Genomic DNA, 21,120 nt, shown 5'->3' on the forward strand with positions numbered 1-21,120 from the left:
CGAGCAATGAGAGGGAACCCATGCTAAGGTAATCTTGAATAATTTTTCGACCAAAACACTCAATAAATGTCTTATTCTTGTTAGGAAATAAGATGAGCGTTTATCAACTTTCATTAAGCGGATTGCCTCTATTGAGCTGAGACTGTCTGAAAAAATAAAATAATGGTCGATGGGCAATGTTTCAATGATCCCTAGAGCATAGTTTATCGCACCCATTTCTGCGACATACACGGAACAAGGATCTTTGAGTTTGAAAGAGGCACTGTAATTTTCATTGAAGATGCCGAAACCAGTGGACCCGTTTATGAATGAACCGTCAGTAAAGAACATTTTATCAGACCCAACTTTCCCATATTTTTCCGAAAATATCGACGGAATAACATTGGAGCGTAGATGATCTGGTATTCCATGGATTTTTCGTCGCATGGACAGATAAAAAATGACAGAGGAATTGCAAAAGTATGGGAAGCAAACTTGGTTGGAGATGCCCGGTGAAGGGTGCACGTCGTGGGTAAGGTACTCATGGTATAAAGACATAAAACTTGACTGAGGAGTCAGTTGTAGTAGATTTTCGAAGTTATCAATCACCAATGGATTCATGATCTTGCAACGGATGAGAAATCTGTAGGATAATTCTGTGAACCGAAGAGTAAGCGGGAGTACTCCTGCCAAGACTTCGAGACTCATCGTATATGTCGAATGCAAACACCCCATGGCTATACGCTAGCAACGATATTGTATCCTCTCCAGCTTGAGAATATGAATCCTGGCAGCTGATCGGAAGCAAAAACTGCCATATTCTAACACTGACAATATCGTTGTTTTGTACAACTGAATGAGGTCTCCTGGATGGGCACCCCACCATGTTCCGGTTATTGTTTGGAGAAAATTGATTCTTTGCTGGCATTTCTGTTTCATATACGCAATGTGTCTCCCCCAGGTACATTTAGAATCAAAATATACACCCAGGTATTTGAAAAACATAGAGTGTTGGATCGTTTTGCCGGATAGGTAAAGCTGGAATTGGGCGGGTTCGTGCTTCCTAGAAAAAACGACCATTTCAGTTTTCTCCGTAGAGAATTTGATACCCAGCTTGAGGGCCCACGTGAACAGATTGTTCATGGTATCTTGCAACGACTTTTGCAGAGCGACGGGATTAGTACCCGTGATGGAAATAACTCCATCGTCTGCAAGTTGTCTCAGAGTGCAGTCTCTAGTTAGACAATCATCCATATCATTGACGTAAAAACTGTACAAGAGGGGGCTTAGGCAGGAGCCTTGCGGTAGGCCCATAAAACTGTAACGAGAAGATTTTGAGTTGCCATGAGAGAAATTCATGTGCTTTTCTGACAGTAAATTGTACAGGAAATTATTCAGAATTGGTGAAAGTCCACGATTATGAAGCTTCTCTGAGAGAATTTCCATGGAAACTGAATCAAATGCCCTTCTGATATCGAGGAAAACGGAAGCCATTTGTTCTTTACGAGCAAATGCGCTTTGGATTTCAGAAGATAGCAGCGCGAGACAATCATTCGTTCCTTTACCTCGGCGAAAGCCAAACTGCGTATTTGACAGCAAATTGTTCGTTTTGACCCACTTGTCCAAACGAAGTAGAATCATTTTCTCTAACAATTTGCGAATACAGGATAACATTGCAATCGGCCTATATGAGTTGTGATCGCAAGCCGGCTTGTTGGGTTTTCGTATGGCTATCACTCTCACTTGTCTCCAGTCATGCGGGACAATATTCAGCTCCAGAAACTTGTTGAACAAGTTCAGCAAACGCTTTTTTGCCAAGTCGGGAAGATTCTTCAACAAATTGAATTTAATCTTGTCCGACCCCGGAGCTGAATTGTTACATGAGAGGAGGGCAATTGAGAATTCTACCATCGAAAAATTCTCATAATCGCATTGGAGCGGAATATCGCGTACGACGCTTTGTGCAGGAACAGAATCGGGACAAACCTTCCTTGCAAATTTGAAAATCCGGTCAGAGTATTCTTCACATTCATTTGTATGGTTCCAGTCACGCATTCTCCTAGCCGTATTCCAAAGAGTACTCATAGCGGTCTCCCTTGACAAACCATTGACGAATTTCCGCCAATATCCACGCTTTTTTGCTTTAATCAAACCTTTTAGTTTGGCTTCTAGAGCTTGGTACTTTCGAAACCATTCCACTAATCCAGTTTTCCTGAATTTTTTGAAAGCGGGTGATTTTTCAAGGTAGACCTTTGAACACTCCCTGTCCCACCAAAGTGATGGAGGTAGACGTCGGAAAGTGGTAGCCGGTACACGTTTCTTTTGAGCTTGAAGTGCGCTATCGTAAATCAAACTTGATATTAAGTTATACTCTTCAAGGGGAGGAAGTTCATGCATCGAAATGATTGCTTCAGATATTAATTCCGCAAATTTTCTCCAGCCAATATTCTTCGTGAGGTCATACGCAATATCGACTGACTCACTAGATTTTTATTCATTGGCGATCGATAAAATTATTGGTAGGTGATCACTACCGTGGGGATCTTGGATTACCTTCCATGTGCAATCCAGGGATAATGAAGAAGAGCAGAGAGATATGTCTAGTATGCTTGCCCGTGCAGGAGGGATGGATATCCTAGTTGCTTCCCCAGTATTTAAAACTGTCATGTTGAAGTTGTCGCACAGATCATAAATCAACGTGGCACGGTTGTCATCGTAGAGTGACCCCCATGCTGTTCCATGAGAGTTGAAGTCACCTAAGATTAACCGCGGCTTCGGCAATTCCTCGATAATATCAAAGAACTGATGGCGGCCTACCGTAGTCCTGGGAGGAATATATATCGAAGCAATGCAGAGTGCTTTGCCATTGATTTGTATCTGGCAAGCGACAACTTCAATGCTTGTAATCGATGGGATAGTGACTCTATAGAAGGAGTGACGTTTTTTATCCCCAATAGTACGCCAAACGAGTCGTTACGATCGAGGCGAATAATGTTGAAATCGTAAAAATTCAGCTCGTCGTCTGAACAAAGCCATGTATCACAGAGAGAAAAAACATCACAGTTAGAACTGTGAACTAAAAATTTAAATTGGTCTAGTTTAGGGATGATGCTTCTGCAATTCCACTGTATGACAGTGGTCAAATCCTTGACCTCTTGCGCTGAATTAGGCATCGAGGGAAATGAACGCTGCTAAAAAGCCACATTTTTCTTTCAAAAATGTTCTCACAACCGGAAGCAAACATAATACTATGCTTTTAAGAGGATCATTTATATTTAAAGCATTTAAAATGTTATCCACAAGGTCTGAAAGCGCAAGCAGGCCAGGTAGTGGCTGTTGCTTTGACCGCGAAAATGGAACAGACGTGTTCGTAATTGTTCCGGGAAGTGCTGAGGACCCCTGGTTGGTAGCATGACCACGTAAACCGGGAGGTACTTGCCTCGGCCTATTCTCAGCACGTTCAGTTCGAGGCTTCATTCCAACTTGGGAAGTTTCGGTATTCTTTCTGGGGAGTGATGGAAAAGAAGTAATTTTTCTTTTTCTGATGGCACCCTGCGATGTACCGGAACATCCGGCATTGGGAGCGTCAGCAACAGGCTCGTCGTTCTGCAGAATGGAGTAGGGATTGTCCTGTGTCGTTGGCACGGAACTCTTAAGCATTTCTGCAAAAGTCCGCTTGGAACGTTCTTGAGTTTTTCCCCTCGTTGTATGTACACCGGGCATTGAGTAAAATCATGAGGAGTCCCGCCGCAATGAAGACACTTGTGCTCTTTCACGCAGGGATTCTCATCATGGCTCTCTCCACAATCTGCGCAACGTTTTTTATTGCAACAATAGGCGGCCGTGTGACCGAGTTGCATACATTTGTTGCATTTCATTACCCGGGGTACAAACAACCGAACAGGTAAACGAAGTGCTCCTATTGCAACGTAATTTGGAAAGGCGGAACCCTCAAAAGTCACACGAAAAGAGTTTATCGGATTGAGAATTCTTTTGTCATTTTTATGTGACACAGATTTCAGTCGATCGCATGCAAGAATCTTCACAGTTTTTAGTGTGGAGTTCTTGAAGCGACCGACACCATCGATTATCTCTTTTCGGGTCAAACCCTTTTCGGTTATTACGCCGTCTATTTCGACGTTGCAACAGGGTACGTATACACGATACTCAATCGCAAAGAGGTCGCAGCGCGTTATTTTGTTCGCTTGGGTCCTGCTTGAGACGACAACTCGTAGTTTGTCTGGCCCCATCCGTGTAATCTCGGTAACGTCAGAATTTTTTTTAGTTAGTTCCTTCGAGATGCGAATGACATTGAGAGGTTTGGATTTTCGTCTAAAGTACACAATGAATGGGCCTTTGGAGCCTTCAGGGTATTCTTTAGGACGAAAATCCTGTTTCTCGTCGATTTCCTCATCTTCGGAACTATCTGCTCTTCAGGAGGAGGTTCGGTATCAGAAATATACAATTGTGTCAACGGCCCTCAGCCATATCAGAAAAATCGGCCAACTGTTCGATATGAACAGAATATTATAACTATGTTAGTAATATGTAACCGATTACTCGCGGTTGGCTCGAGGTTAGTATTACAAGTGTTTTCGTAATTGTGATGTTGCTGTCTCCAATGCTTTGTACCTGTGCCCGACACGGGATACTTACTTTTGGGATGCAGCTGACCATTAATCAGCAACGCCCCCTAGTCTGTACCCCATATGCGTGGTGAGTCTTCTCGACTCGAGGAATCTAGGATAGAATGGTAACTAGCCGGCGCAAACATCAGCTCGTGTAGAGTTGTAATGAGCGTTACAACCTTTGGCTCTTGTTGAATGATCAATGGACTGCACAACCTTTGGCCCGTGTATCTGTAAAGAGTGTGTGTATGTATTGCCGCGACTAAGTAAAAGTTTATAGATCGGATAGGAGGGATATGAAACAGGGACACAACGAAGGAAACATAATTAAACGTTGACATCGGCGTTTCTGAGGAACAGGTATAGATGAAGCAGAAGATCAGGATCACGGCTATCTAAGATATCCCGGACGGGGATATCCGATTGTCTGCCTTTTGCTCTCAGTGCTCTAGAGCTGAGAGCGAGCAGCATGGAACCGGATACACGACCAGACAATATGCTCGATGTCGTGGTAGCCATCGCCACAATCACAAAGATTGTTTGCTGCGAGCCCAATGCGATAGAGATGCGCGTTTAGGTTGTAGTGATTGGACATAAGCCGAGATATCACGCGAATGAAATCACGACCTACATTCAATCCCTTAAACCAAGCTTTCGTCGAAACCTTAGGGATAATCGTGTGTAACCAGCGACCGAACTCATCTTCACTCCACATGCGCTGCCAACTAACGAGTGTGTCCTGACGAGGAATGTGAAAAAATTCGTTATAAGCAATTTGCCTTTCAAAAAGTGTGCCTTCTGAAGCGCCCACCTTAGCTAGCGAGTCCGCTTTCTCATTCCCCGGAATCGAGCAATGAGAGGGAACCCATGCTAAGGTAATCTTGAATAATTTTTCGACCAAAACACTCAATAGATGTCTTATTCTTGTTAGGAAATAAGATGAGCGTTTATCAACTTTCATTGAACGAATTGCCTCTATTGAGCTGAGACTGTTTGAAAAAAAAAAAAATGGTCGATGGGCAGTGTTTCAATGATCCCTAGAGCATAGTATATCGCACCCAGTTCAGCGACATACACGGAACAAGGATCTTTGAGTTTGAAAGAGGCACTGGAATTTTCATTGAAGATGCCGAAGCCAGTGGACCCGTTTATGAATGAACCGTCAGTAAAGAACATTTTATCATATCTAACTTTCCCATATTCTGCCGAAAATATCGGCGGAATAGAATCGGAGCGTAGATGATCTGGGATTCCATGGATTTTTTGTCGCATGGACAGATCAATATTGACAGAGGAATTGGTTGGAGATGCCCGGTGAAGGGTGCACTTCATGGGTAAGGAAATCATGGTACAAAGACATAAAACTTGACTGAGGAGTCAGTTGGAGTAGATTTTCGAAGTTATCAATCACCAATGGATTCATGATCTTGCAACGGATGAGAAATCTGCAGGATAATTCTGTGAATCGAAGAGTAAGCGGGGGTACTCCTGCCAAGACTTCGAGACTCATAGTATGTGTCGAATGCAAACATCCCATTGCTATACGCAAGCAACTATATTGTATTCTCTCCAGCTTGAGAATATGAATCCTGGCAGCTGATCGGAAGCAAAAACTGCCATATTCCAACACTGATAATATCGTTGTTTTGTACAACTGAAAGAGGTCTCCTGGATGGGCACCCCAGCATGTTCCGGTTATTGTTTGGAGAAAATTGATTCTTTGCTGGCATTTCTGTTTCAAATACGCAATGTGTATTCCCCAGGTACATTTAGGTATTTGAAAAACATCGAGTGCCTGATCGCTTTACCGGATAGGTGAAGCTGGAATTGGGCGGGTTCGTGCTTCCTAGAAAAAACGACCATTTCGGTTTTCTCCGTAGAGAATTCGATACCCAGCTTTAGAGCCCACGTGAACAGGTTGTTCAGGGTATCTTGCAAGGATTTTTGCAGAATGGCGGGATTAGTACCCGTGATGGAAATAACTCCATCGTCTGCAAGTTGTCTCAGCGTGCAGTTTCTAGTTAGACAATCATCCATATCATTGACGTAAAAACTATACAAGAGGGGGCTTAGGCAGGAGCCTTGTGGTAGGCCCACAAAACTGTATCGAGAAGATTTCAAGCTGCCATGATTGAAAAACATGTTCTTTTCTGAGAGTAAATTGTACAGGAAATTATTCAGAATTGGCGAAAGTCCACGATTATGAAGTTTCTCTGAGAGAATTTCCATGGAAACTGAATCAAATGCCCCTTTGATATCGAGAAAAACGGAAGCCATTTGTTCTTTACGAGCAAATGCGATTTGGATTTCAGAAGATAGCAGCGCGAGACAATCGTTCGTCCCTTTACCTCGGCGGAAGCCAAACTGCGTATTTGACAGCAAATTGTTCGCTTCAACCCACTTGTCCAAACGAAGTAGAATCATTTTCTCCAACAATTTACGAATACAGGATAACAATGCAATCGGCCTATACGAGTTGTGATCGCGGGTTTTCGTATGGCTATCACTCTCACTTGTCTCCAGTCATGCGGGACAATATTCAGCTCCAGAAACTTGTTGAACAAGTTCAGCAAACGCTGTTTCGCCAAGTCGGGAAGATTCTTCAACAAGTTGAATTTAATCTTGTCCGACCCCGGAGCTGAATTGTTACATGAGAGGAGGGCAATTGAGAATTCTACCATCGAAAAATTCTCATAGTCGCATTGGAGCGGAATGTCGCGTACGACGCTTTGTGCAGGAACGGAATCGGGACAAACCTTTCTTGCAAATTTGAAAATCCAACGGTCAGAGTATTCTTCACTTTCATTTGTATGGTTCCAGCCACGCATTCTCCTAGCCGTATTCTAAAGAGTACTCATAGCTGTCTCCCTTGACAAACCATTGACGAACTTCCGCCAATATCCACGCTTTTTTGCTTTAATCAGACCTTTTAGTTTGGCTTCTAGAGCTTGGTACTTTCGAAATCATTCCACTAATCCAGTTTTCCTGAATTTTTTGAAAGCGGATGATTTTTCAAGGTAGACCTTTGAACACTCCTTGTCCCACCAAAGTGATGGAGGACGACGTCGGAAAGTGGTAGCAGGAACACTTTTCTTTTGAGCTTGATGTGCGCTTTCGTAAATCAAACTCGATATAAAGTTATACTCTTCGAGTGGAGGAAGTTCATGCATTGAAACAAGTGCTTCAGATATTATTTCTGCAAATTTTCTCCAGTCAATATTTTTCGTGAGGTCATACGCAATATCGACTGACTCACGAGAACCTGATTCATTGGCGATCGATAAAATTATTGACAGGTGATCACTACCGTGGGGATCTTGGATTACCTTCCACGTGCAATCCAGGGATAACGAAGAAGAGCAAAGTGATATTTTTTTATCCAAAATATATAATTTATTAAGGCTCATATGGCGTCAGCCTAACGGGGCCGGGAGTTCAATTTTTCTACAATGTTTGCTTACAACTATGTTAGTAATATGTAACCGATTACTCGCGGTTGGCTCGAGGTTAGTATTACAAGTGTTCTCATAATTGGTATGTTGCAGTCTTCGATGCTCTGTACGTGTGCCCGAAGTGATATGTCTAGCATACTTGCCCGTGCAGGAGGGTTGGCTATCCTAGTTGCTTCCCCTGTATTTAAAACTGTCATGTTGAAGTTGTCGCACAGATCATAAATCAACGTGGCACGGCTGTCATCGTAGTGTGACCCCCATGCTGTTCCATGGGAGTTGAGGTCACCTAAGATTAGCCGCGGCTCCGGCAATGCCTCGATGATATCAAAAAACTGATGGCGGCCGACCATGGTTCTTGGAGGAATATATATCGAGGCAATGCAGAAGTCTTTGCCATTGATTTGTGTCTGGCAAGCGACAACTTCAATGCCTGTCATCGATGGGAGAGTGACTCTATAGAAGGAGTGACATTTTTTGATCCCCAATAGTACGCCACCAAACGAGTCATTTCGGTCGAGGCGAATAATGTTGAAATCGTGGAAATTCAGCTCGTCGGCTGAAGAAAGCCATGTTTCACAGAGGGAAAATACATCACAATTAGAACTATGAACTAAAAATTTAAATTGATCTAGTTTAGGGATGATGCTTCTGCAATTTCACTGTATTACAGTGGTCAAATCCTTGACCTCTTGCACTGAATCAGGCATCGAGGGAAATGAACGCTGCTAAAAAACCACATTTTTCTTTCAAAAAAATTAGTGGGTTATATCTATGATATAACCGCAAGGTTCACGTGGAACTACCTTAGATTAGCAATCATTCGTTTGTATTGATTAAATTCTTGATTGAATGAAACAGTTTCCAAATTCAATTGAGTTCAATATATTTGCTCTGTGAGTGAAAAAAATGAACAAATGCCGTGTAAGGTCAATTCATTTATTGTGATTGATTGTTCTTCGTTACAAGTAAATTTAATGACGTACCTTTTACGTTTGGTATGATGACTAGAACAAAATATATGTACGGAAGAATTATCAAACGTTTGATGAACCAGCCTAAGGCTGAAAATCTTTCCAATAAAGACAAAAAAAAATTATCAAACGATTATTTTATTTTACATTTCCCTCTGAAGTTTACATCCCAAAAGTGTACATACTTCTCGAATCTCGAATTTGCTTGAAACTGGGAAGATCATTCGCTTCTAGTGGCTGCACGATTTTCCCAGGTTCCTAAGTTTAGAAGATCATGTTAGGACAGACATATTCCCCTCTGCACAAAGGCAAGCGAGGACAAAAGTACTCGCAGTTTGCATTTATTTGCAGAGCCGATTTCCCCAGAAACCTCGGTTTTGAAGTCTGTGTTAGGGAAACACATTTCAATCGGAACAAAAATACCCCCAATTTGTATGAATTCGCAATGCCGATTTCCCCACGCTTCATGGATTTGAAGTCTGTGTTAGGGAAACACATTCCAGTCGGAACAAAAATACCCCCGAATTGCATGAATTTGAAATACCGATTTCTCCAGGCACCTCGGTTTAGAAATCTCTATTAGGGAACACATTTCGGTGGGAACAAAAGCTCCCCCTACTTTCGTGTGTTTTTTTTGGCAGACTGGCGAACCTAGCCAGAATTTTCACCTGCCCCCGGGCTTTTGAATGCCAAAGGGGGACTAGGCCCTGCGGAATGCACGTATCTGCATGCTCGTGCTGTTTCAGTCCTGACCGAGAAATTGTCGGACAATCGCGCAGGTGCTAAGGATGACCGACTTTTGGATGCCGGCCAATTCCTTCTCCATGTTCAACACCTTTAGCGCTTCCAGAAGTGTCTTCGGGACAATTCCAGTTCCAGAGAGAACGACTGGAACAATTCTTGGGACCTCCCTTAGCCCCCACAGTTCCTTGAGCTCCACGGCCAATGGTCGGTACTTGCAGATTTTGCGACCGTGGGTCTCCTCCAGATTCTGGTTCAGTGGAATAGCGACATCGATGATGGTGACTTTGCGGTCGCTCTTGTCGTAAACCATTATATCTGGGCGGTTGTGGTGGATCGAGAGGTCGGTCAGAACAGTGCGATCCCAGTACAGCTTGAAACGGTCATTTTCCAGGACAGGTGCAGGCAGGTACCGGTAGTTTGGTACGTTGTCTTCCAGTAGAGCACATTGGAGCGCCAGTTGTCGATGAACAATACGGGCCACGTTGTTGTGGCGCTCGGTGTAGGCTGCGTTGGCCAAAACGGGACAGCCTCCCATAATGTGCTCTATGTTTTCACCTGGTTGATGGCACATCCGGCAAATGTCATCAACGTCTTGATGCCAGACGTACCGCCTGCAGTTTCTCGTCGGCATTATCCTGTCCTGGATGGCTATCATGTCGGCTTCTACTACTGAAGAGAGTTCACCACGCGTTAGCCACAGATTAGATGCGGCCTTGTCGACGTGTGGCCGGTCCAGTTGATGGGGGTGGGCACCATGCACTGCCTTCTGCTTCCAAGCTGCAATCTTCTCCTCCACTGTCTGCAGATTGCAGTTGAGTTGGTACTCCGCTTGCGCCAAGTGCAGAGCGCTGTATCCTCTGTCGGCGGCGCAGACAGCCCGGTATAGCGCGTTTTGGTTGGCGCGTTCTGCGAAGTACTCGCGCAGTTGTCGTACCTGGGCAACACACAGTGCAGATATGTCGACTATTCCAAGTCCCCCTTCTTTGCGTGGCAGTGAAACTCTCTCCAGTGCCGATTGAGGATGGTGCATTCCGGCCTCTTTGAATGCTTTCCTCATCCTCCCCTCAAGGTCCTCTAGGTCAGTTTTGCTCCATTTGACTACACCAAAACTGAAGGTCAGCAGGGGAACCGCGAATGTGTTGATCGCGCGTACCTTGTTCCCCGCGTTGAGGAAAGTCCTCAGGACACAGTTCACTCGACTCAAGAACTTGTCTCGCAGCTCCGTCTTGATGTCGGAGTGGCGAATCCCGGTGAGCTGTCGGAATCCAAGATATTTATAGGATTCGCCACGAACCATGTCTCTTATGAACTCGCCGTCATAGACCTCGTAACCTCCGGATTCGGTAAGCTGCCCTTTCAGCAGATGGACACAGCGGCACTTGTCGAGGCCGAACTCCATGCAGATGTCCCTGCTTATGTCTTCGACAACCCGGATAGCTACACCTAGACGCTGACGTGAATCAGCGTAGACCTTGAGATCATCCATGTAGAAGGTATGGGTCACTTCTTCGTGGGCGCCGACGCCATACCTTATTTTATAGCCATGACCGTTTCTATTGAGCGTCCTACTGAGGGGGTTCAGTGCCAGACAAAACCAAAGCGGGCTGAAAGAGTCGCCTTGGAATATCCCCCTCTTTATCTGCAGCGTTCTAGACTGCAACACATTTTTCCCATCACTGAGGTGCAGAGACGTACTCCACTGCCTCATCGCATGCTGCAGGAACCTAACGACGACGGGATCAATTTTGTAGAGCTCCAATACCCGGACGAGAAACGAGTGAGGTATGGAGTCATAAGCCTTCCTGTAATCGATGTAGGCCATACTTAGGTTCCGCTGGTTATATACCGCCTGGCCGACTATGGCTGCGTCGATGATGGCCTGGTCTTTGCAGCCATGCGTATTTTTCCTGCATCCTTTCTGCTCTTCTGCGATGATGTGATGCTGTTCGCATTGAGCAGAAACTTTGGCGGTAATTATGCTGCTCAGTATTTTGTACAGACTCGATAGGCACGTTATCGGTCTGTACTTTGATGGGTTCAATGTGTTGCTGTCTTTCGGGAGGAGGAAGGTGACGCCACGGGTGGCGAATTCAGGAAGGTTGTGTGGGTCACGTAGCACCTTGTTAAAGCACTCAGCTATCTTTGGATGTGCGACGGTCAGCTTCTTGTGCCAAAAGTTCTGGACACCATCGGGGCCCGGTGCTGCCCAGTTCCTCAGGTACCGCGAGGCTTCGCGGACATCGTTCTCTCCGACGATGATAGCTGGCATCTCTCCAATTTCACCACAACTCTCCTCCTCCCGTCTTAACCACATTTGCCCTTCGCGATGTTGTACTGGGGTTTCCCAAATACCAGCCCAGAAGTTCGTCACATCGCTAATATCTGGCAAACCTTCGCGGTAGTCGGGCTTCTCGTCGCTAATGTGGTCGTAGAACGCTTTTTCGTTATCTCTGAACATCCGATTTTGTTCCTGGCGCTTTGCAGAGTCAGAGTAACGTTTCAGCCGTTTAGTTAGGACGCTCAATTGCTGTACCAGTGTGTCGAATTTTTACCGTCAGCTGGTGAGCTCCCAGCTGGCGAAGTTCAGTAGGCCGCACGATCACAGCAACTTGGCGACATAATTTCACCGATCTGCTGCCTCTTTTGTACGCCATCAGTCTTCCAATTGCGGCGCGCTTGTTTAGGATCCGTTGCTCCAATCTCCTTCGCCATGGAGGCTCACGCCTTTCACGGAGATGTTGGAGCAGTCCGCCTCTTGGCCTAATACGGTATCCTAAACTTTTGGCGGTCGCCACAGCAGCACAGTAAACTTTCAGTTGCAGCTCCTCCATGTTCTCAGCATCAACCAAGTGCAGCGGAAGAACGTGCTCGTTCATGAGCTTTACTGCACTTGTCAGCCTGCGGGAATGCTGCAACTTCGGGATCCTGGGGCGCGACAAAGGGTCCGTGTCGCGGAACTGTGAGATCGCCTCGTCGTAATGGAAGACCAGATCGCGTAGTAGTTGTTGATCTGGCTGTGGATCTTCCGGCTCAGGGGGTTGTTGTACTGTGGCCTCCACTGGTGCTGATTCGCGTGCCCCACTCGCGAATGAATTGCTCAGCCGTACTGAACTTCGTCTCGACACATCGCTTGCTCTGCTTGTTCTGGAGCTTAGTTCTCTCTGCACCTGCTGCTTGATCTCGTCGACTTGCGTTTGGGAGAGCATATTGTTGCGTACAATCGCTCTACGCCTCGCGTTCATCGCGTTTTGGTCAAGCCTCCCGACGAACTCTGGATACGCTTCCTCGAACATTGCGAGTATTCGAGGGCGACCGCTCATGTCCGTCTCCAAAGCAGTGCAGATGTAATAGGCGCGGATCACGAATTCATTCATTTCGTGTGTCCACATGATCCGTCGCCTAGTAGTACCCACAAGTGTGGACGACTGTCGTCTGACAGTCGCAACACGCCTCGTAGGCGCAGCGTTTCGTTGGTGATGTCGATGGCTGCTGTTTCCGTGTGGCGGTAGCTCTTCGGGTTGAACCCGGCTGGTGGCCCGCTCTTGCACATCGCCCTCCAGCCGCTGGCCGCTCGCTCTTACTCCCGTTCCAGGACCAGCTCCAGTTCGGGGACCCTCCTCGGGCGATCGCATTCTGAGTATTCTTCGTGAACGTAGCTCCATTTTCTGGGTGTATCTCCTTTGCCCGGGAGACAGCGGGTTGGCAAGGCCTCCATGACCCGGGAGGCCTTCCCCGGGAGAGATATAGCGCTCTGACTCGCTCGCACCCCCTCACTTAGCCACTTTCGACACCCGTTCTCGGAGCCAAGACCAGGTGTGTGTTTCCAGTTCACGCCCGATCTAAAAATGTCGTCATATGATCTTCGTGGAGGCGTGAGATAGGAACATTTGAGACCAACAGGTAGGCTCCTACCCTAGTGTTGATCCCCATTTGAGAACCATTTTTTTTTTTTTTTTTATCTTCGCTTATTTTTTGTCGGCATATTTCCGCCACTTCAGTGCCAATCACAGACATCAGGGAGGCGACTCCACCTGTCCCTACCTATCAGACTCAACAACTCATGAGCCGGGCCAACTTCTTTTACTTCCCCTCCGAAGGAAGACGTAACCAGAGATTTTTCGCCTCAGAAAATCCCAACGACGCCAGCTGGGATTGAACCCAGACCGATCGGATTGTGAGGCTGTTACGCTAACCACACAACCACTGGCGCCGTCCATTCTTTCGTGTGTTCTTTTTCTTCTTTTTGGCTTTAAGAGGGTTTAAACTTTTCAGTTCACTCGCCTCTAGGCTCTTTCGTGTGCTTGCAATGCCGATTTCGCTGCTTGGTTTTAAAGTCTGTGTTAGGGAACATTTTTCGATGAGAACAAAAGTCACCCTACTTTCATGTATTTGCAATGCCGATTTCCCCAAGGCTGCTTGGTTTTGATGGCTGTGTTAGGGAAACCGTAAATCGGGCCAATCAAAACGATGCAGTTAGGGCGTTTAGATAACGCCTAATATTTTACAGTTATTCAATTGTTTATCCAATGAAAAACAACATTTTGTTAGTTACGATAGATGCGTAGAAATATTCCCTATCAAGTGATGCAAACATCTCTCCTATCCAGTACGAAATGTTCGAGCTATAAGCATTCGAAATCTTTCATTTTTTCCTGCATGTTCTGTGTTTAGGTTTTCATTTTACCCTCCATATATTCCGGTTAGACGTAGTCCCACGTCAAAATGTTCTCACAATCGGAAGCAAACATAATACTATGCTTTTAAGAGGGTCATTTATATTTAAAGCATTTAAAATGTTGTCCACCAGGTCAGAAAGCACAAGCAAACCAGATTGTGGCTGTTGCCTCGACCGCGAAAATGGAACAGACGGGGTGGGTGCTGCTTCGGGAAGTGCTGAGGACCCCTGGTGCGTAGAAGAACCGCTTAAACCAGGAGGTACTTGCTTCGGTCTATTCTCAGCACGTTCAATTCGAGTTTTCATTCCAACTTGGGAAGTTTCGGTCGTCTTTCTGGGGAGTGATGGAAAAGAAGTAATTTTTCTTTTCCTGACGGCACCCTGCGATGTACCGGAACTTCCTGCATTGGGAGCGTCAGCAACAGGCTCGTCGTTCTGCAGAATGGAGTAGGGATTGTCCTGATTCGTTGGTACGGAACTCTTAAGCATTTCTGCATAAGTCCGCTTGGAACGTTCCTTTTAGGAACGCTTGAGTTTTTCCCCTCGTTGTTTGTACACCGGGCATTGGATAAGATCATGAGGAGTCCCGCCGCAATGAAGACACTTGTGCTCTTTCGCGCAAGGATTCTCATCATGGCTGTCTCCACAATCTGCGCAACGTTTTTTATTGCAACAATAGGGGTACAAACAAGCGAACAGGTAAACGAAGTGCACCTATTGCAACGTAGTTTGGAAGGGCGGAACCCTCAAAAGTCACACGAAAAGAGTTTGTCCGATTGAGAACCCTTTTGTCATTTTTGTCATTTTGTGACACAGATTTCAGTCGATCGCATGCAAGAATCTTCACAGTTTTTAGTGAAGAGTTCTTGAAGCGACCGACACCATCGATAATATCTTTTCGAGTCAAACCCTTTTCGGTTATTACGCCTATTTCGACGTTGCAACAAGGCACGTATACGCGATACTCAATCGCAAAGAGGTCGCAGCGCGTGATTTCGTTCGCTTGGGTCCTGCTTGAGACGACAACTCGTAGTTTATCTGGCCCCATCCGTGTAATCTCGGTAACTGCAGAAAACTTCTGAGTAAGTTCCTTCGAGATACGAATGACATCGAGAGGTTTAGATTTTCGTCTAAAGTATATAATGAATGGGCCTTTGGAGCCTTCATGGTATTCTTTTGGACGAAAATCCTGTTTTTCGTCAATGTCCTCATCTTCGGAACTTCCAACTTCATATACAGAAGTTTCTTCCTCAACTTCAGCTTCATCTTCCTGCTCTTCAGGAGAAGGATCGGTATCGGAAATATTCAATGGCATTGATGGGGGATCCTTCCCGCCCTCAGCCATATAAAAAAAATCAGTCAACTGTTCGATATGAACAGAATATAATGATTCAAAATAAATAAATGAGTGAAAAAAAAAATATTTTTTTATAAGGTTATGATTTATTTTATGTCAAATAAAATGCTAAAATGAAAAAAAGTTCCAATAAAAGTTCAACGGTATATAAGAAATAATGATCACCCCTAATGCCAACGTTTGCCGATTTGGTTAACACAAAGTTGAATAATGGTGTAAATCGTGCACAGAAGGTAGAAGGAATGATAGGGAAACAAAAGAAAAATAAATTTCTACTTGCCGCGGCTGTGTGGCGTGTGTGATGAATGTGTCTGATTTGGATCCTCAGCGCGCACCATTTTAAATTTCGCTACACTCGCAAGCGCAACCGATGAAAAAGCACACTATTATTCGATGTGAAAAAAACACCTTTGTTGGATCGATTAATAACTTGTCCGATCTGCTTGCGAGTTGTCGAACCAAACCTACAGAATGAACAGAATATAATGATTATCAAAATGAATAAGTAAAAAAAAATATTATAAGGTTATGCTGGGGATAATATTTATATCAATTTATTTTATTTATATAAAGTTATAAAATGAAAAAAAGTTCCAATAAAATTTCAACGGTAATTCCCCTAATTCCAACGTTTGCCGATTTGGTTAACACACAAATGAACAATGGTGTAAATCGAGCACAGATGGTAGAAGGAATGATAGGAGGACAAAAGAAAAATGAACTTATACTTGCCGCTGCTGTGTGGCGTGTGTGGTGAATCTGTCTGAATTGTATCCTCAGCGTCTCGGTCGCGCACCGCTTTGAGCTTCGCTCTACTCGCAAGCGCAACCGATGAAAAAAAATCACAGTCTAATTCAATGTGGAAAAAAACACCTTTGTTGGATCGTTTCGAAAACTTGTCCGATCTACTTGCGAGTTGTCGAACCCAATGTGCCTTTCTTTTGAAGTATGGTTCAGATTGTTATCGATATTTTTTAGAATCTCGAAAGCAATCATAGCTAAGATAATTCCGGAAGTATGTGATGCTATAAATGGCAGTCTAAAAGATTTTTAAAAATTTTATTTATTTCACCTTGCCAGCAGCTTCGTGTACCCAATTTGTGAAATGAAAATGATAGTAAATTTGCAGGAGGAATAAAAAACTAAAATAATGAATGAAAATGTACTTTTTTAAATCGAGTATGTATTCTGTTTCTTAGAACAAGGGTCCGTGTTAACAGAATCACATCACTTACCGCAGTGAATCCTGATTCTTACTTCTCCTTACTAACAACTATCCCTCCCATGATAAACGCTAGGGAATCACGCTATAGAGGCGACCCTTCTGGCCTTCGGGCGGCGAATATCATACTAACATTCCTTCCCTTTCCTCTGGTGACTGTAAGGATGTGGCCGGCGTCGTTATTGACCATTTAAAGCTCGAATCACCGAAAATTGCACAACGAGAATGATTTGCTAGTCCCAAGCGTCATTCTGTGTGTTCTTTGTGCAATTTGGTTGGTTCAGGTCAATCGCGGAGAGCAACTACGAATTGTACAGTCTACCCAAGCTCAAGCTCAAGCTCAAGTATGTATTCTGTTTCTTAGAACAATACTTTTTTTTGCAAGTTGTTAGTGAATTTTTAATGAGAATCGTGCCTGATAATGATTCTATAGTAGAGATTCTTAAGAAAACTATCTCAAAAAGAAAACGTGCCCCGCCAGCGTGCAAAACAAAATAACAACGATTTCGTTTAGAAACTATGGGGGTTTTATTTGTTTTTCCAAAAATTATCAAGTGTATCGCATATTCGCATATTTTAAAATATCTTAAAAATAGAGATATTTCTTTACATTTGGCATCCCTGATTCGAGCGCTAAATTCTATTTTTGACGTTTTGAGGGATGCGAGTGCGAGTGAATTCGAAAAACTTTGAAGTAGCTCGCACGCCGGATAACACATGACACTAACTGGCATGATGTGTTCACACAGTTCGAGTAGCTGCACTGCAGTAACTGAATAGACTGACTCGTATATTTACTCGCACCGTCTGAACCTGGCTTCACTCATTTGCATTTGCGCTGAAGAGGATACTTCATCTGAGTACGATCGTCGTAGAGACAGTTGTTACGATTTTTTTTGGTAAGGATACAAGTTGTGCGCTGATTTTGTGACAATGAAAATTAAATGTTGTTACGGTTTTTAATGGCTTATTATTTTATGTGGGTAGGGTGAATGAACTAATTGCACAAATGAAAGGAAGACGAGGTCTTGGCGATATTTGAAGTTCAAATGAGTAAATCGATTATTTCCAAGAAATGAGATATAATACAGCAGTTTTTTTTGTTTTTGGTTGATTGGCTTTCTACTAATAATTATAACAACTAATACATATTATTCATTTTATTTTCACAGAGGCCGCACCTGGAGAAAACACGTTACCTATCGTGTTCGAAACCACGGAAGATCACACAATCAATAATCTAACAAGAAATGATGCAAACTGCGATAAAACTGGCACGTGCTATGACGGTAAGAGCTCTTTTGTTACTATGGGACGGTTCTTTTTTCAATCTAATTTTACCTCATTTTTTGTAAAGTTATTGTATTATCTCAAACCGTAGTTGAGGTTAACTTCTTCAAAATAAACAGCTAAGTTTTTTTTTTCTATTTTCAGTATCGGTGCATTGTAAGGACACTAGGATTGCCGTACAAGTTCGTACAAACAAACCTTTTAATGGACGTATCTATGCTCTGGGACGCTCAGAAACCTGTAATATTGATGTAATCAATTCGGATTCATTCCGATTAGACCTGACAATGGCAGGACAAGATTGTAACACGCAAAGTGCAGTATGTACTATAAGAGATTGTCGTTTTCAACGATTACTGTTCATTTTTTTTTTTCAATTTGCAGACTGGCATTTACAGCAATACAGTGGTCTTGCAGCACCACTCGGTTGTTATGACTAAGGCAGATAAAATCTACAAAGTTAAATGCACATATGATATGAGTTCAAAGAACATTTCCTTTGGAATGCTGCCTATTCGTGATCCGGAAATGATTCACATAAACTCTTCACCTGAAGCTCCTCCACCGAGAATTCGCATTCTAGACGCAAGAAGTCGTGAAGTTGAAACTGTCCGGATTGGTGACAGGCTTACTTTCCGTATCGAGATTCCGGAAGATAGTAAGTTTGTATGGCACAGACAGAACGTATTGTTTTATCTCAACCTGTGATTTCATTTTCTTATGCATAGCTCCATACGGAATTTTTGCCCGATCATGCGTCGCTATGGCGAAGGATTCAAAAAGCACTTTCCAGATAATCGACGACGACGGATGTCCGGTTGACCCAAGTATATTTCCCGCGTTCACTCAAGATGGCAACGCTCTTCAATCAATTTATGAGGCCTTTAGGTTCACCGAGAGCTATGGTGTCATTTTCCAATGTAATGTGAAGTATTGCCTCGGAGCCTGTGATCCAGCAGTATGTGAATGGGGTAGAGATTCAGTAGAATCGTGGGGCAGGAAGCGTCGTTCCGTCATGAGGTAATTATTCTAATGCTACGTTGATGAAATAACCGAAGACACATTTTCTCACAGGAATCAAACCATGGAAGGCGAAGAACGAGAAGAGGAAGAAGAAAAGGAAGAAGACATGAATATTTCTCAGGAAATACTTGTTCTTGATTTTGGCGATGGAAAGAATCGAGATTTCCTCCGAAGTGAGGCCAGCGCAGAATACGGAAGAGGTATGACTAGTTATAATTTATGAAACCTATACAAATATAGGGAAATGTCCATGGTCGACACTGCTTCATGTTTATTTATATTGACAAGACATCTCATTATCACACCAATTCTTGCCAGGTCCTGCTACACCTGGTCCAACCATCTCACTCAGTGACCTCCTCTGGGTTCGCCATTGAGTTGCGCCATCGTGGTTCATCCTCCTTCTCCATACTCCGTTTTCCTGTAAACTGTCGTATATGGTTCTCGGCACTCGACGTTCGAAAACATCAAGTGTTTGGTGCCCTTAGAGGACTTCCTTTTTTTAAAGAGGTTAGGAAGCTTCATCTGGGACGAGTTAACGGGGTGGCGGCGCACATGCTCTTTACCAATCTCCAACTATGCGTAGCGTTGTTTATAACCTTTTTCCTTACTTTTCATACCTACATTTTCTTGTCCATCACAGCGGCCACATTCGTTGCACAAGTATCAGTTTACTCATCGAGATGTGTATCGATTAGGAATTGCCCTCCAAATTTTTACGCGCAATCCGTCACAGCCACAATCGCGGGATTTCTCAACTATCGAGACTTGCACCGATTAGGAAGTGCCCTCCAACGTGATGCTTATCCCGTCACGGTAACACTCACAGGATTTCTCTTCCCGATGACGCTGATTAGGCAGTGCCCTTCAGCATGATGCGCGACCCGTAACAGCTACTCACGTGGGGTTCCGCGGGGCTCTCCGCAGTGATATACATTCCACAATCCGATGATGACAGCACGCTGGTCGATGTCAGCCCCAATTCCGCCGTAGCTCAGACACGATTTGTATGATTTCACTATTCACGGCATTTCAGATGCTTTTGTCACGACGCATTTCTTCCATAACATTTCCAGCATGATGGGCAGGCAGCCCCTCACGCATTGTGGTGAAACTGGGACAGACAAAAAACCCCTTCCAAATTTTTGCATTCCGGACAATGAGACAATCGTGCGTGTCCAATCCTGTGTAGATACTGTGTGAAGCAGCCGTGACCAGACAAAAACTGCGTTAGGTGAAAAATTTACCTTTCTCTGCTTCCTATTCACTCAGCCGTAGTAGTGTCGGTATGGGCCCGTACGTCCATCTACCGCTCTGTGGCGCATTCCAGTTCCGTTGCCACCTAGTCATCTACTATGCTCTCATGAGCTTCCGGATTCCTCTATTACCTTTTCCTCTATAGCACTCGCTGTCCTCCGACAAGCTGATGTCGATTGGGACCATCCTGGCTATAACGCAAACGTCTTCCGATAATATGGTTCTATACTCATCCCCATGAGTCGCTACGTACTATTGAACCTCCCCTCGTTCCGCCGAGTTTCTAACGCTGCGATCCAGACTGAACTCTCGTATTGTAGTATCGTTGAGGCGAAGTCAGGCAAAAGGTGTCTCTTGCTTCTGCTTGGACCAGAATTGTTGGGCAAGATCCTCGTCAGTGCGTTGGTTGCCTTTGTTGTCTTTTTCCAAGCGTAATCAATGTGTGCAATTTCCCACTTTGCATCCAGCATCCGATTATGTCTATCGACTCGATCGCCAGCATTTCAACCCGTTCCAAGGATT

General features: G+C 44.3%; 2 protein-coding genes across 3 annotated transcripts in view; one reads left to right on the plus strand and one right to left on the minus strand.

The window, feature by feature from the left end:
- Window positions 1–16,265, minus strand: part of LOC129780190 (nose resistant to fluoxetine protein 6) — a 174,413-nt gene extending 158,148 nt beyond the window's left edge. The window contains exon 1 of the mRNA XM_055788192.1: window positions 16,087–16,265. Coding sequence (XP_055644167.1) covers window positions 16,087–16,144 — 58 coding nt within the window. The 5' untranslated portion in view covers window positions 16,145–16,265. The remainder of the gene's footprint in view (window positions 1–16,086) is intronic.
- LOC129780191 (uncharacterized) overlaps window positions 1–21,120 on the plus strand; it is a 62,715-nt gene that overhangs the window by 38,092 nt on the left and 3,503 nt on the right. For both annotated transcript variants that reach the window (XM_055788193.1, XM_055788194.1), the window contains exons 4-8: window positions 18,201–18,317; window positions 18,463–18,638; window positions 18,703–18,976; window positions 19,047–19,338; window positions 19,393–19,541. In XM_055788193.1, coding sequence (XP_055644168.1) covers window positions 18,201–18,317; window positions 18,463–18,638; window positions 18,703–18,976; window positions 19,047–19,338; window positions 19,393–19,541 — 1,008 coding nt within the window. The remainder of the gene's footprint in view (window positions 1–18,200; window positions 18,318–18,462; window positions 18,639–18,702; window positions 18,977–19,046; window positions 19,339–19,392; window positions 19,542–21,120) is intronic.

The sequence above is a fragment of the Toxorhynchites rutilus genome, chromosome 3 (genome assembly GCF_029784135.1).
Source record: "Toxorhynchites rutilus septentrionalis strain SRP chromosome 3, ASM2978413v1, whole genome shotgun sequence".
Lineage (NCBI taxonomy): Eukaryota > Metazoa > Arthropoda > Insecta > Diptera > Culicidae > Toxorhynchites > Toxorhynchites rutilus.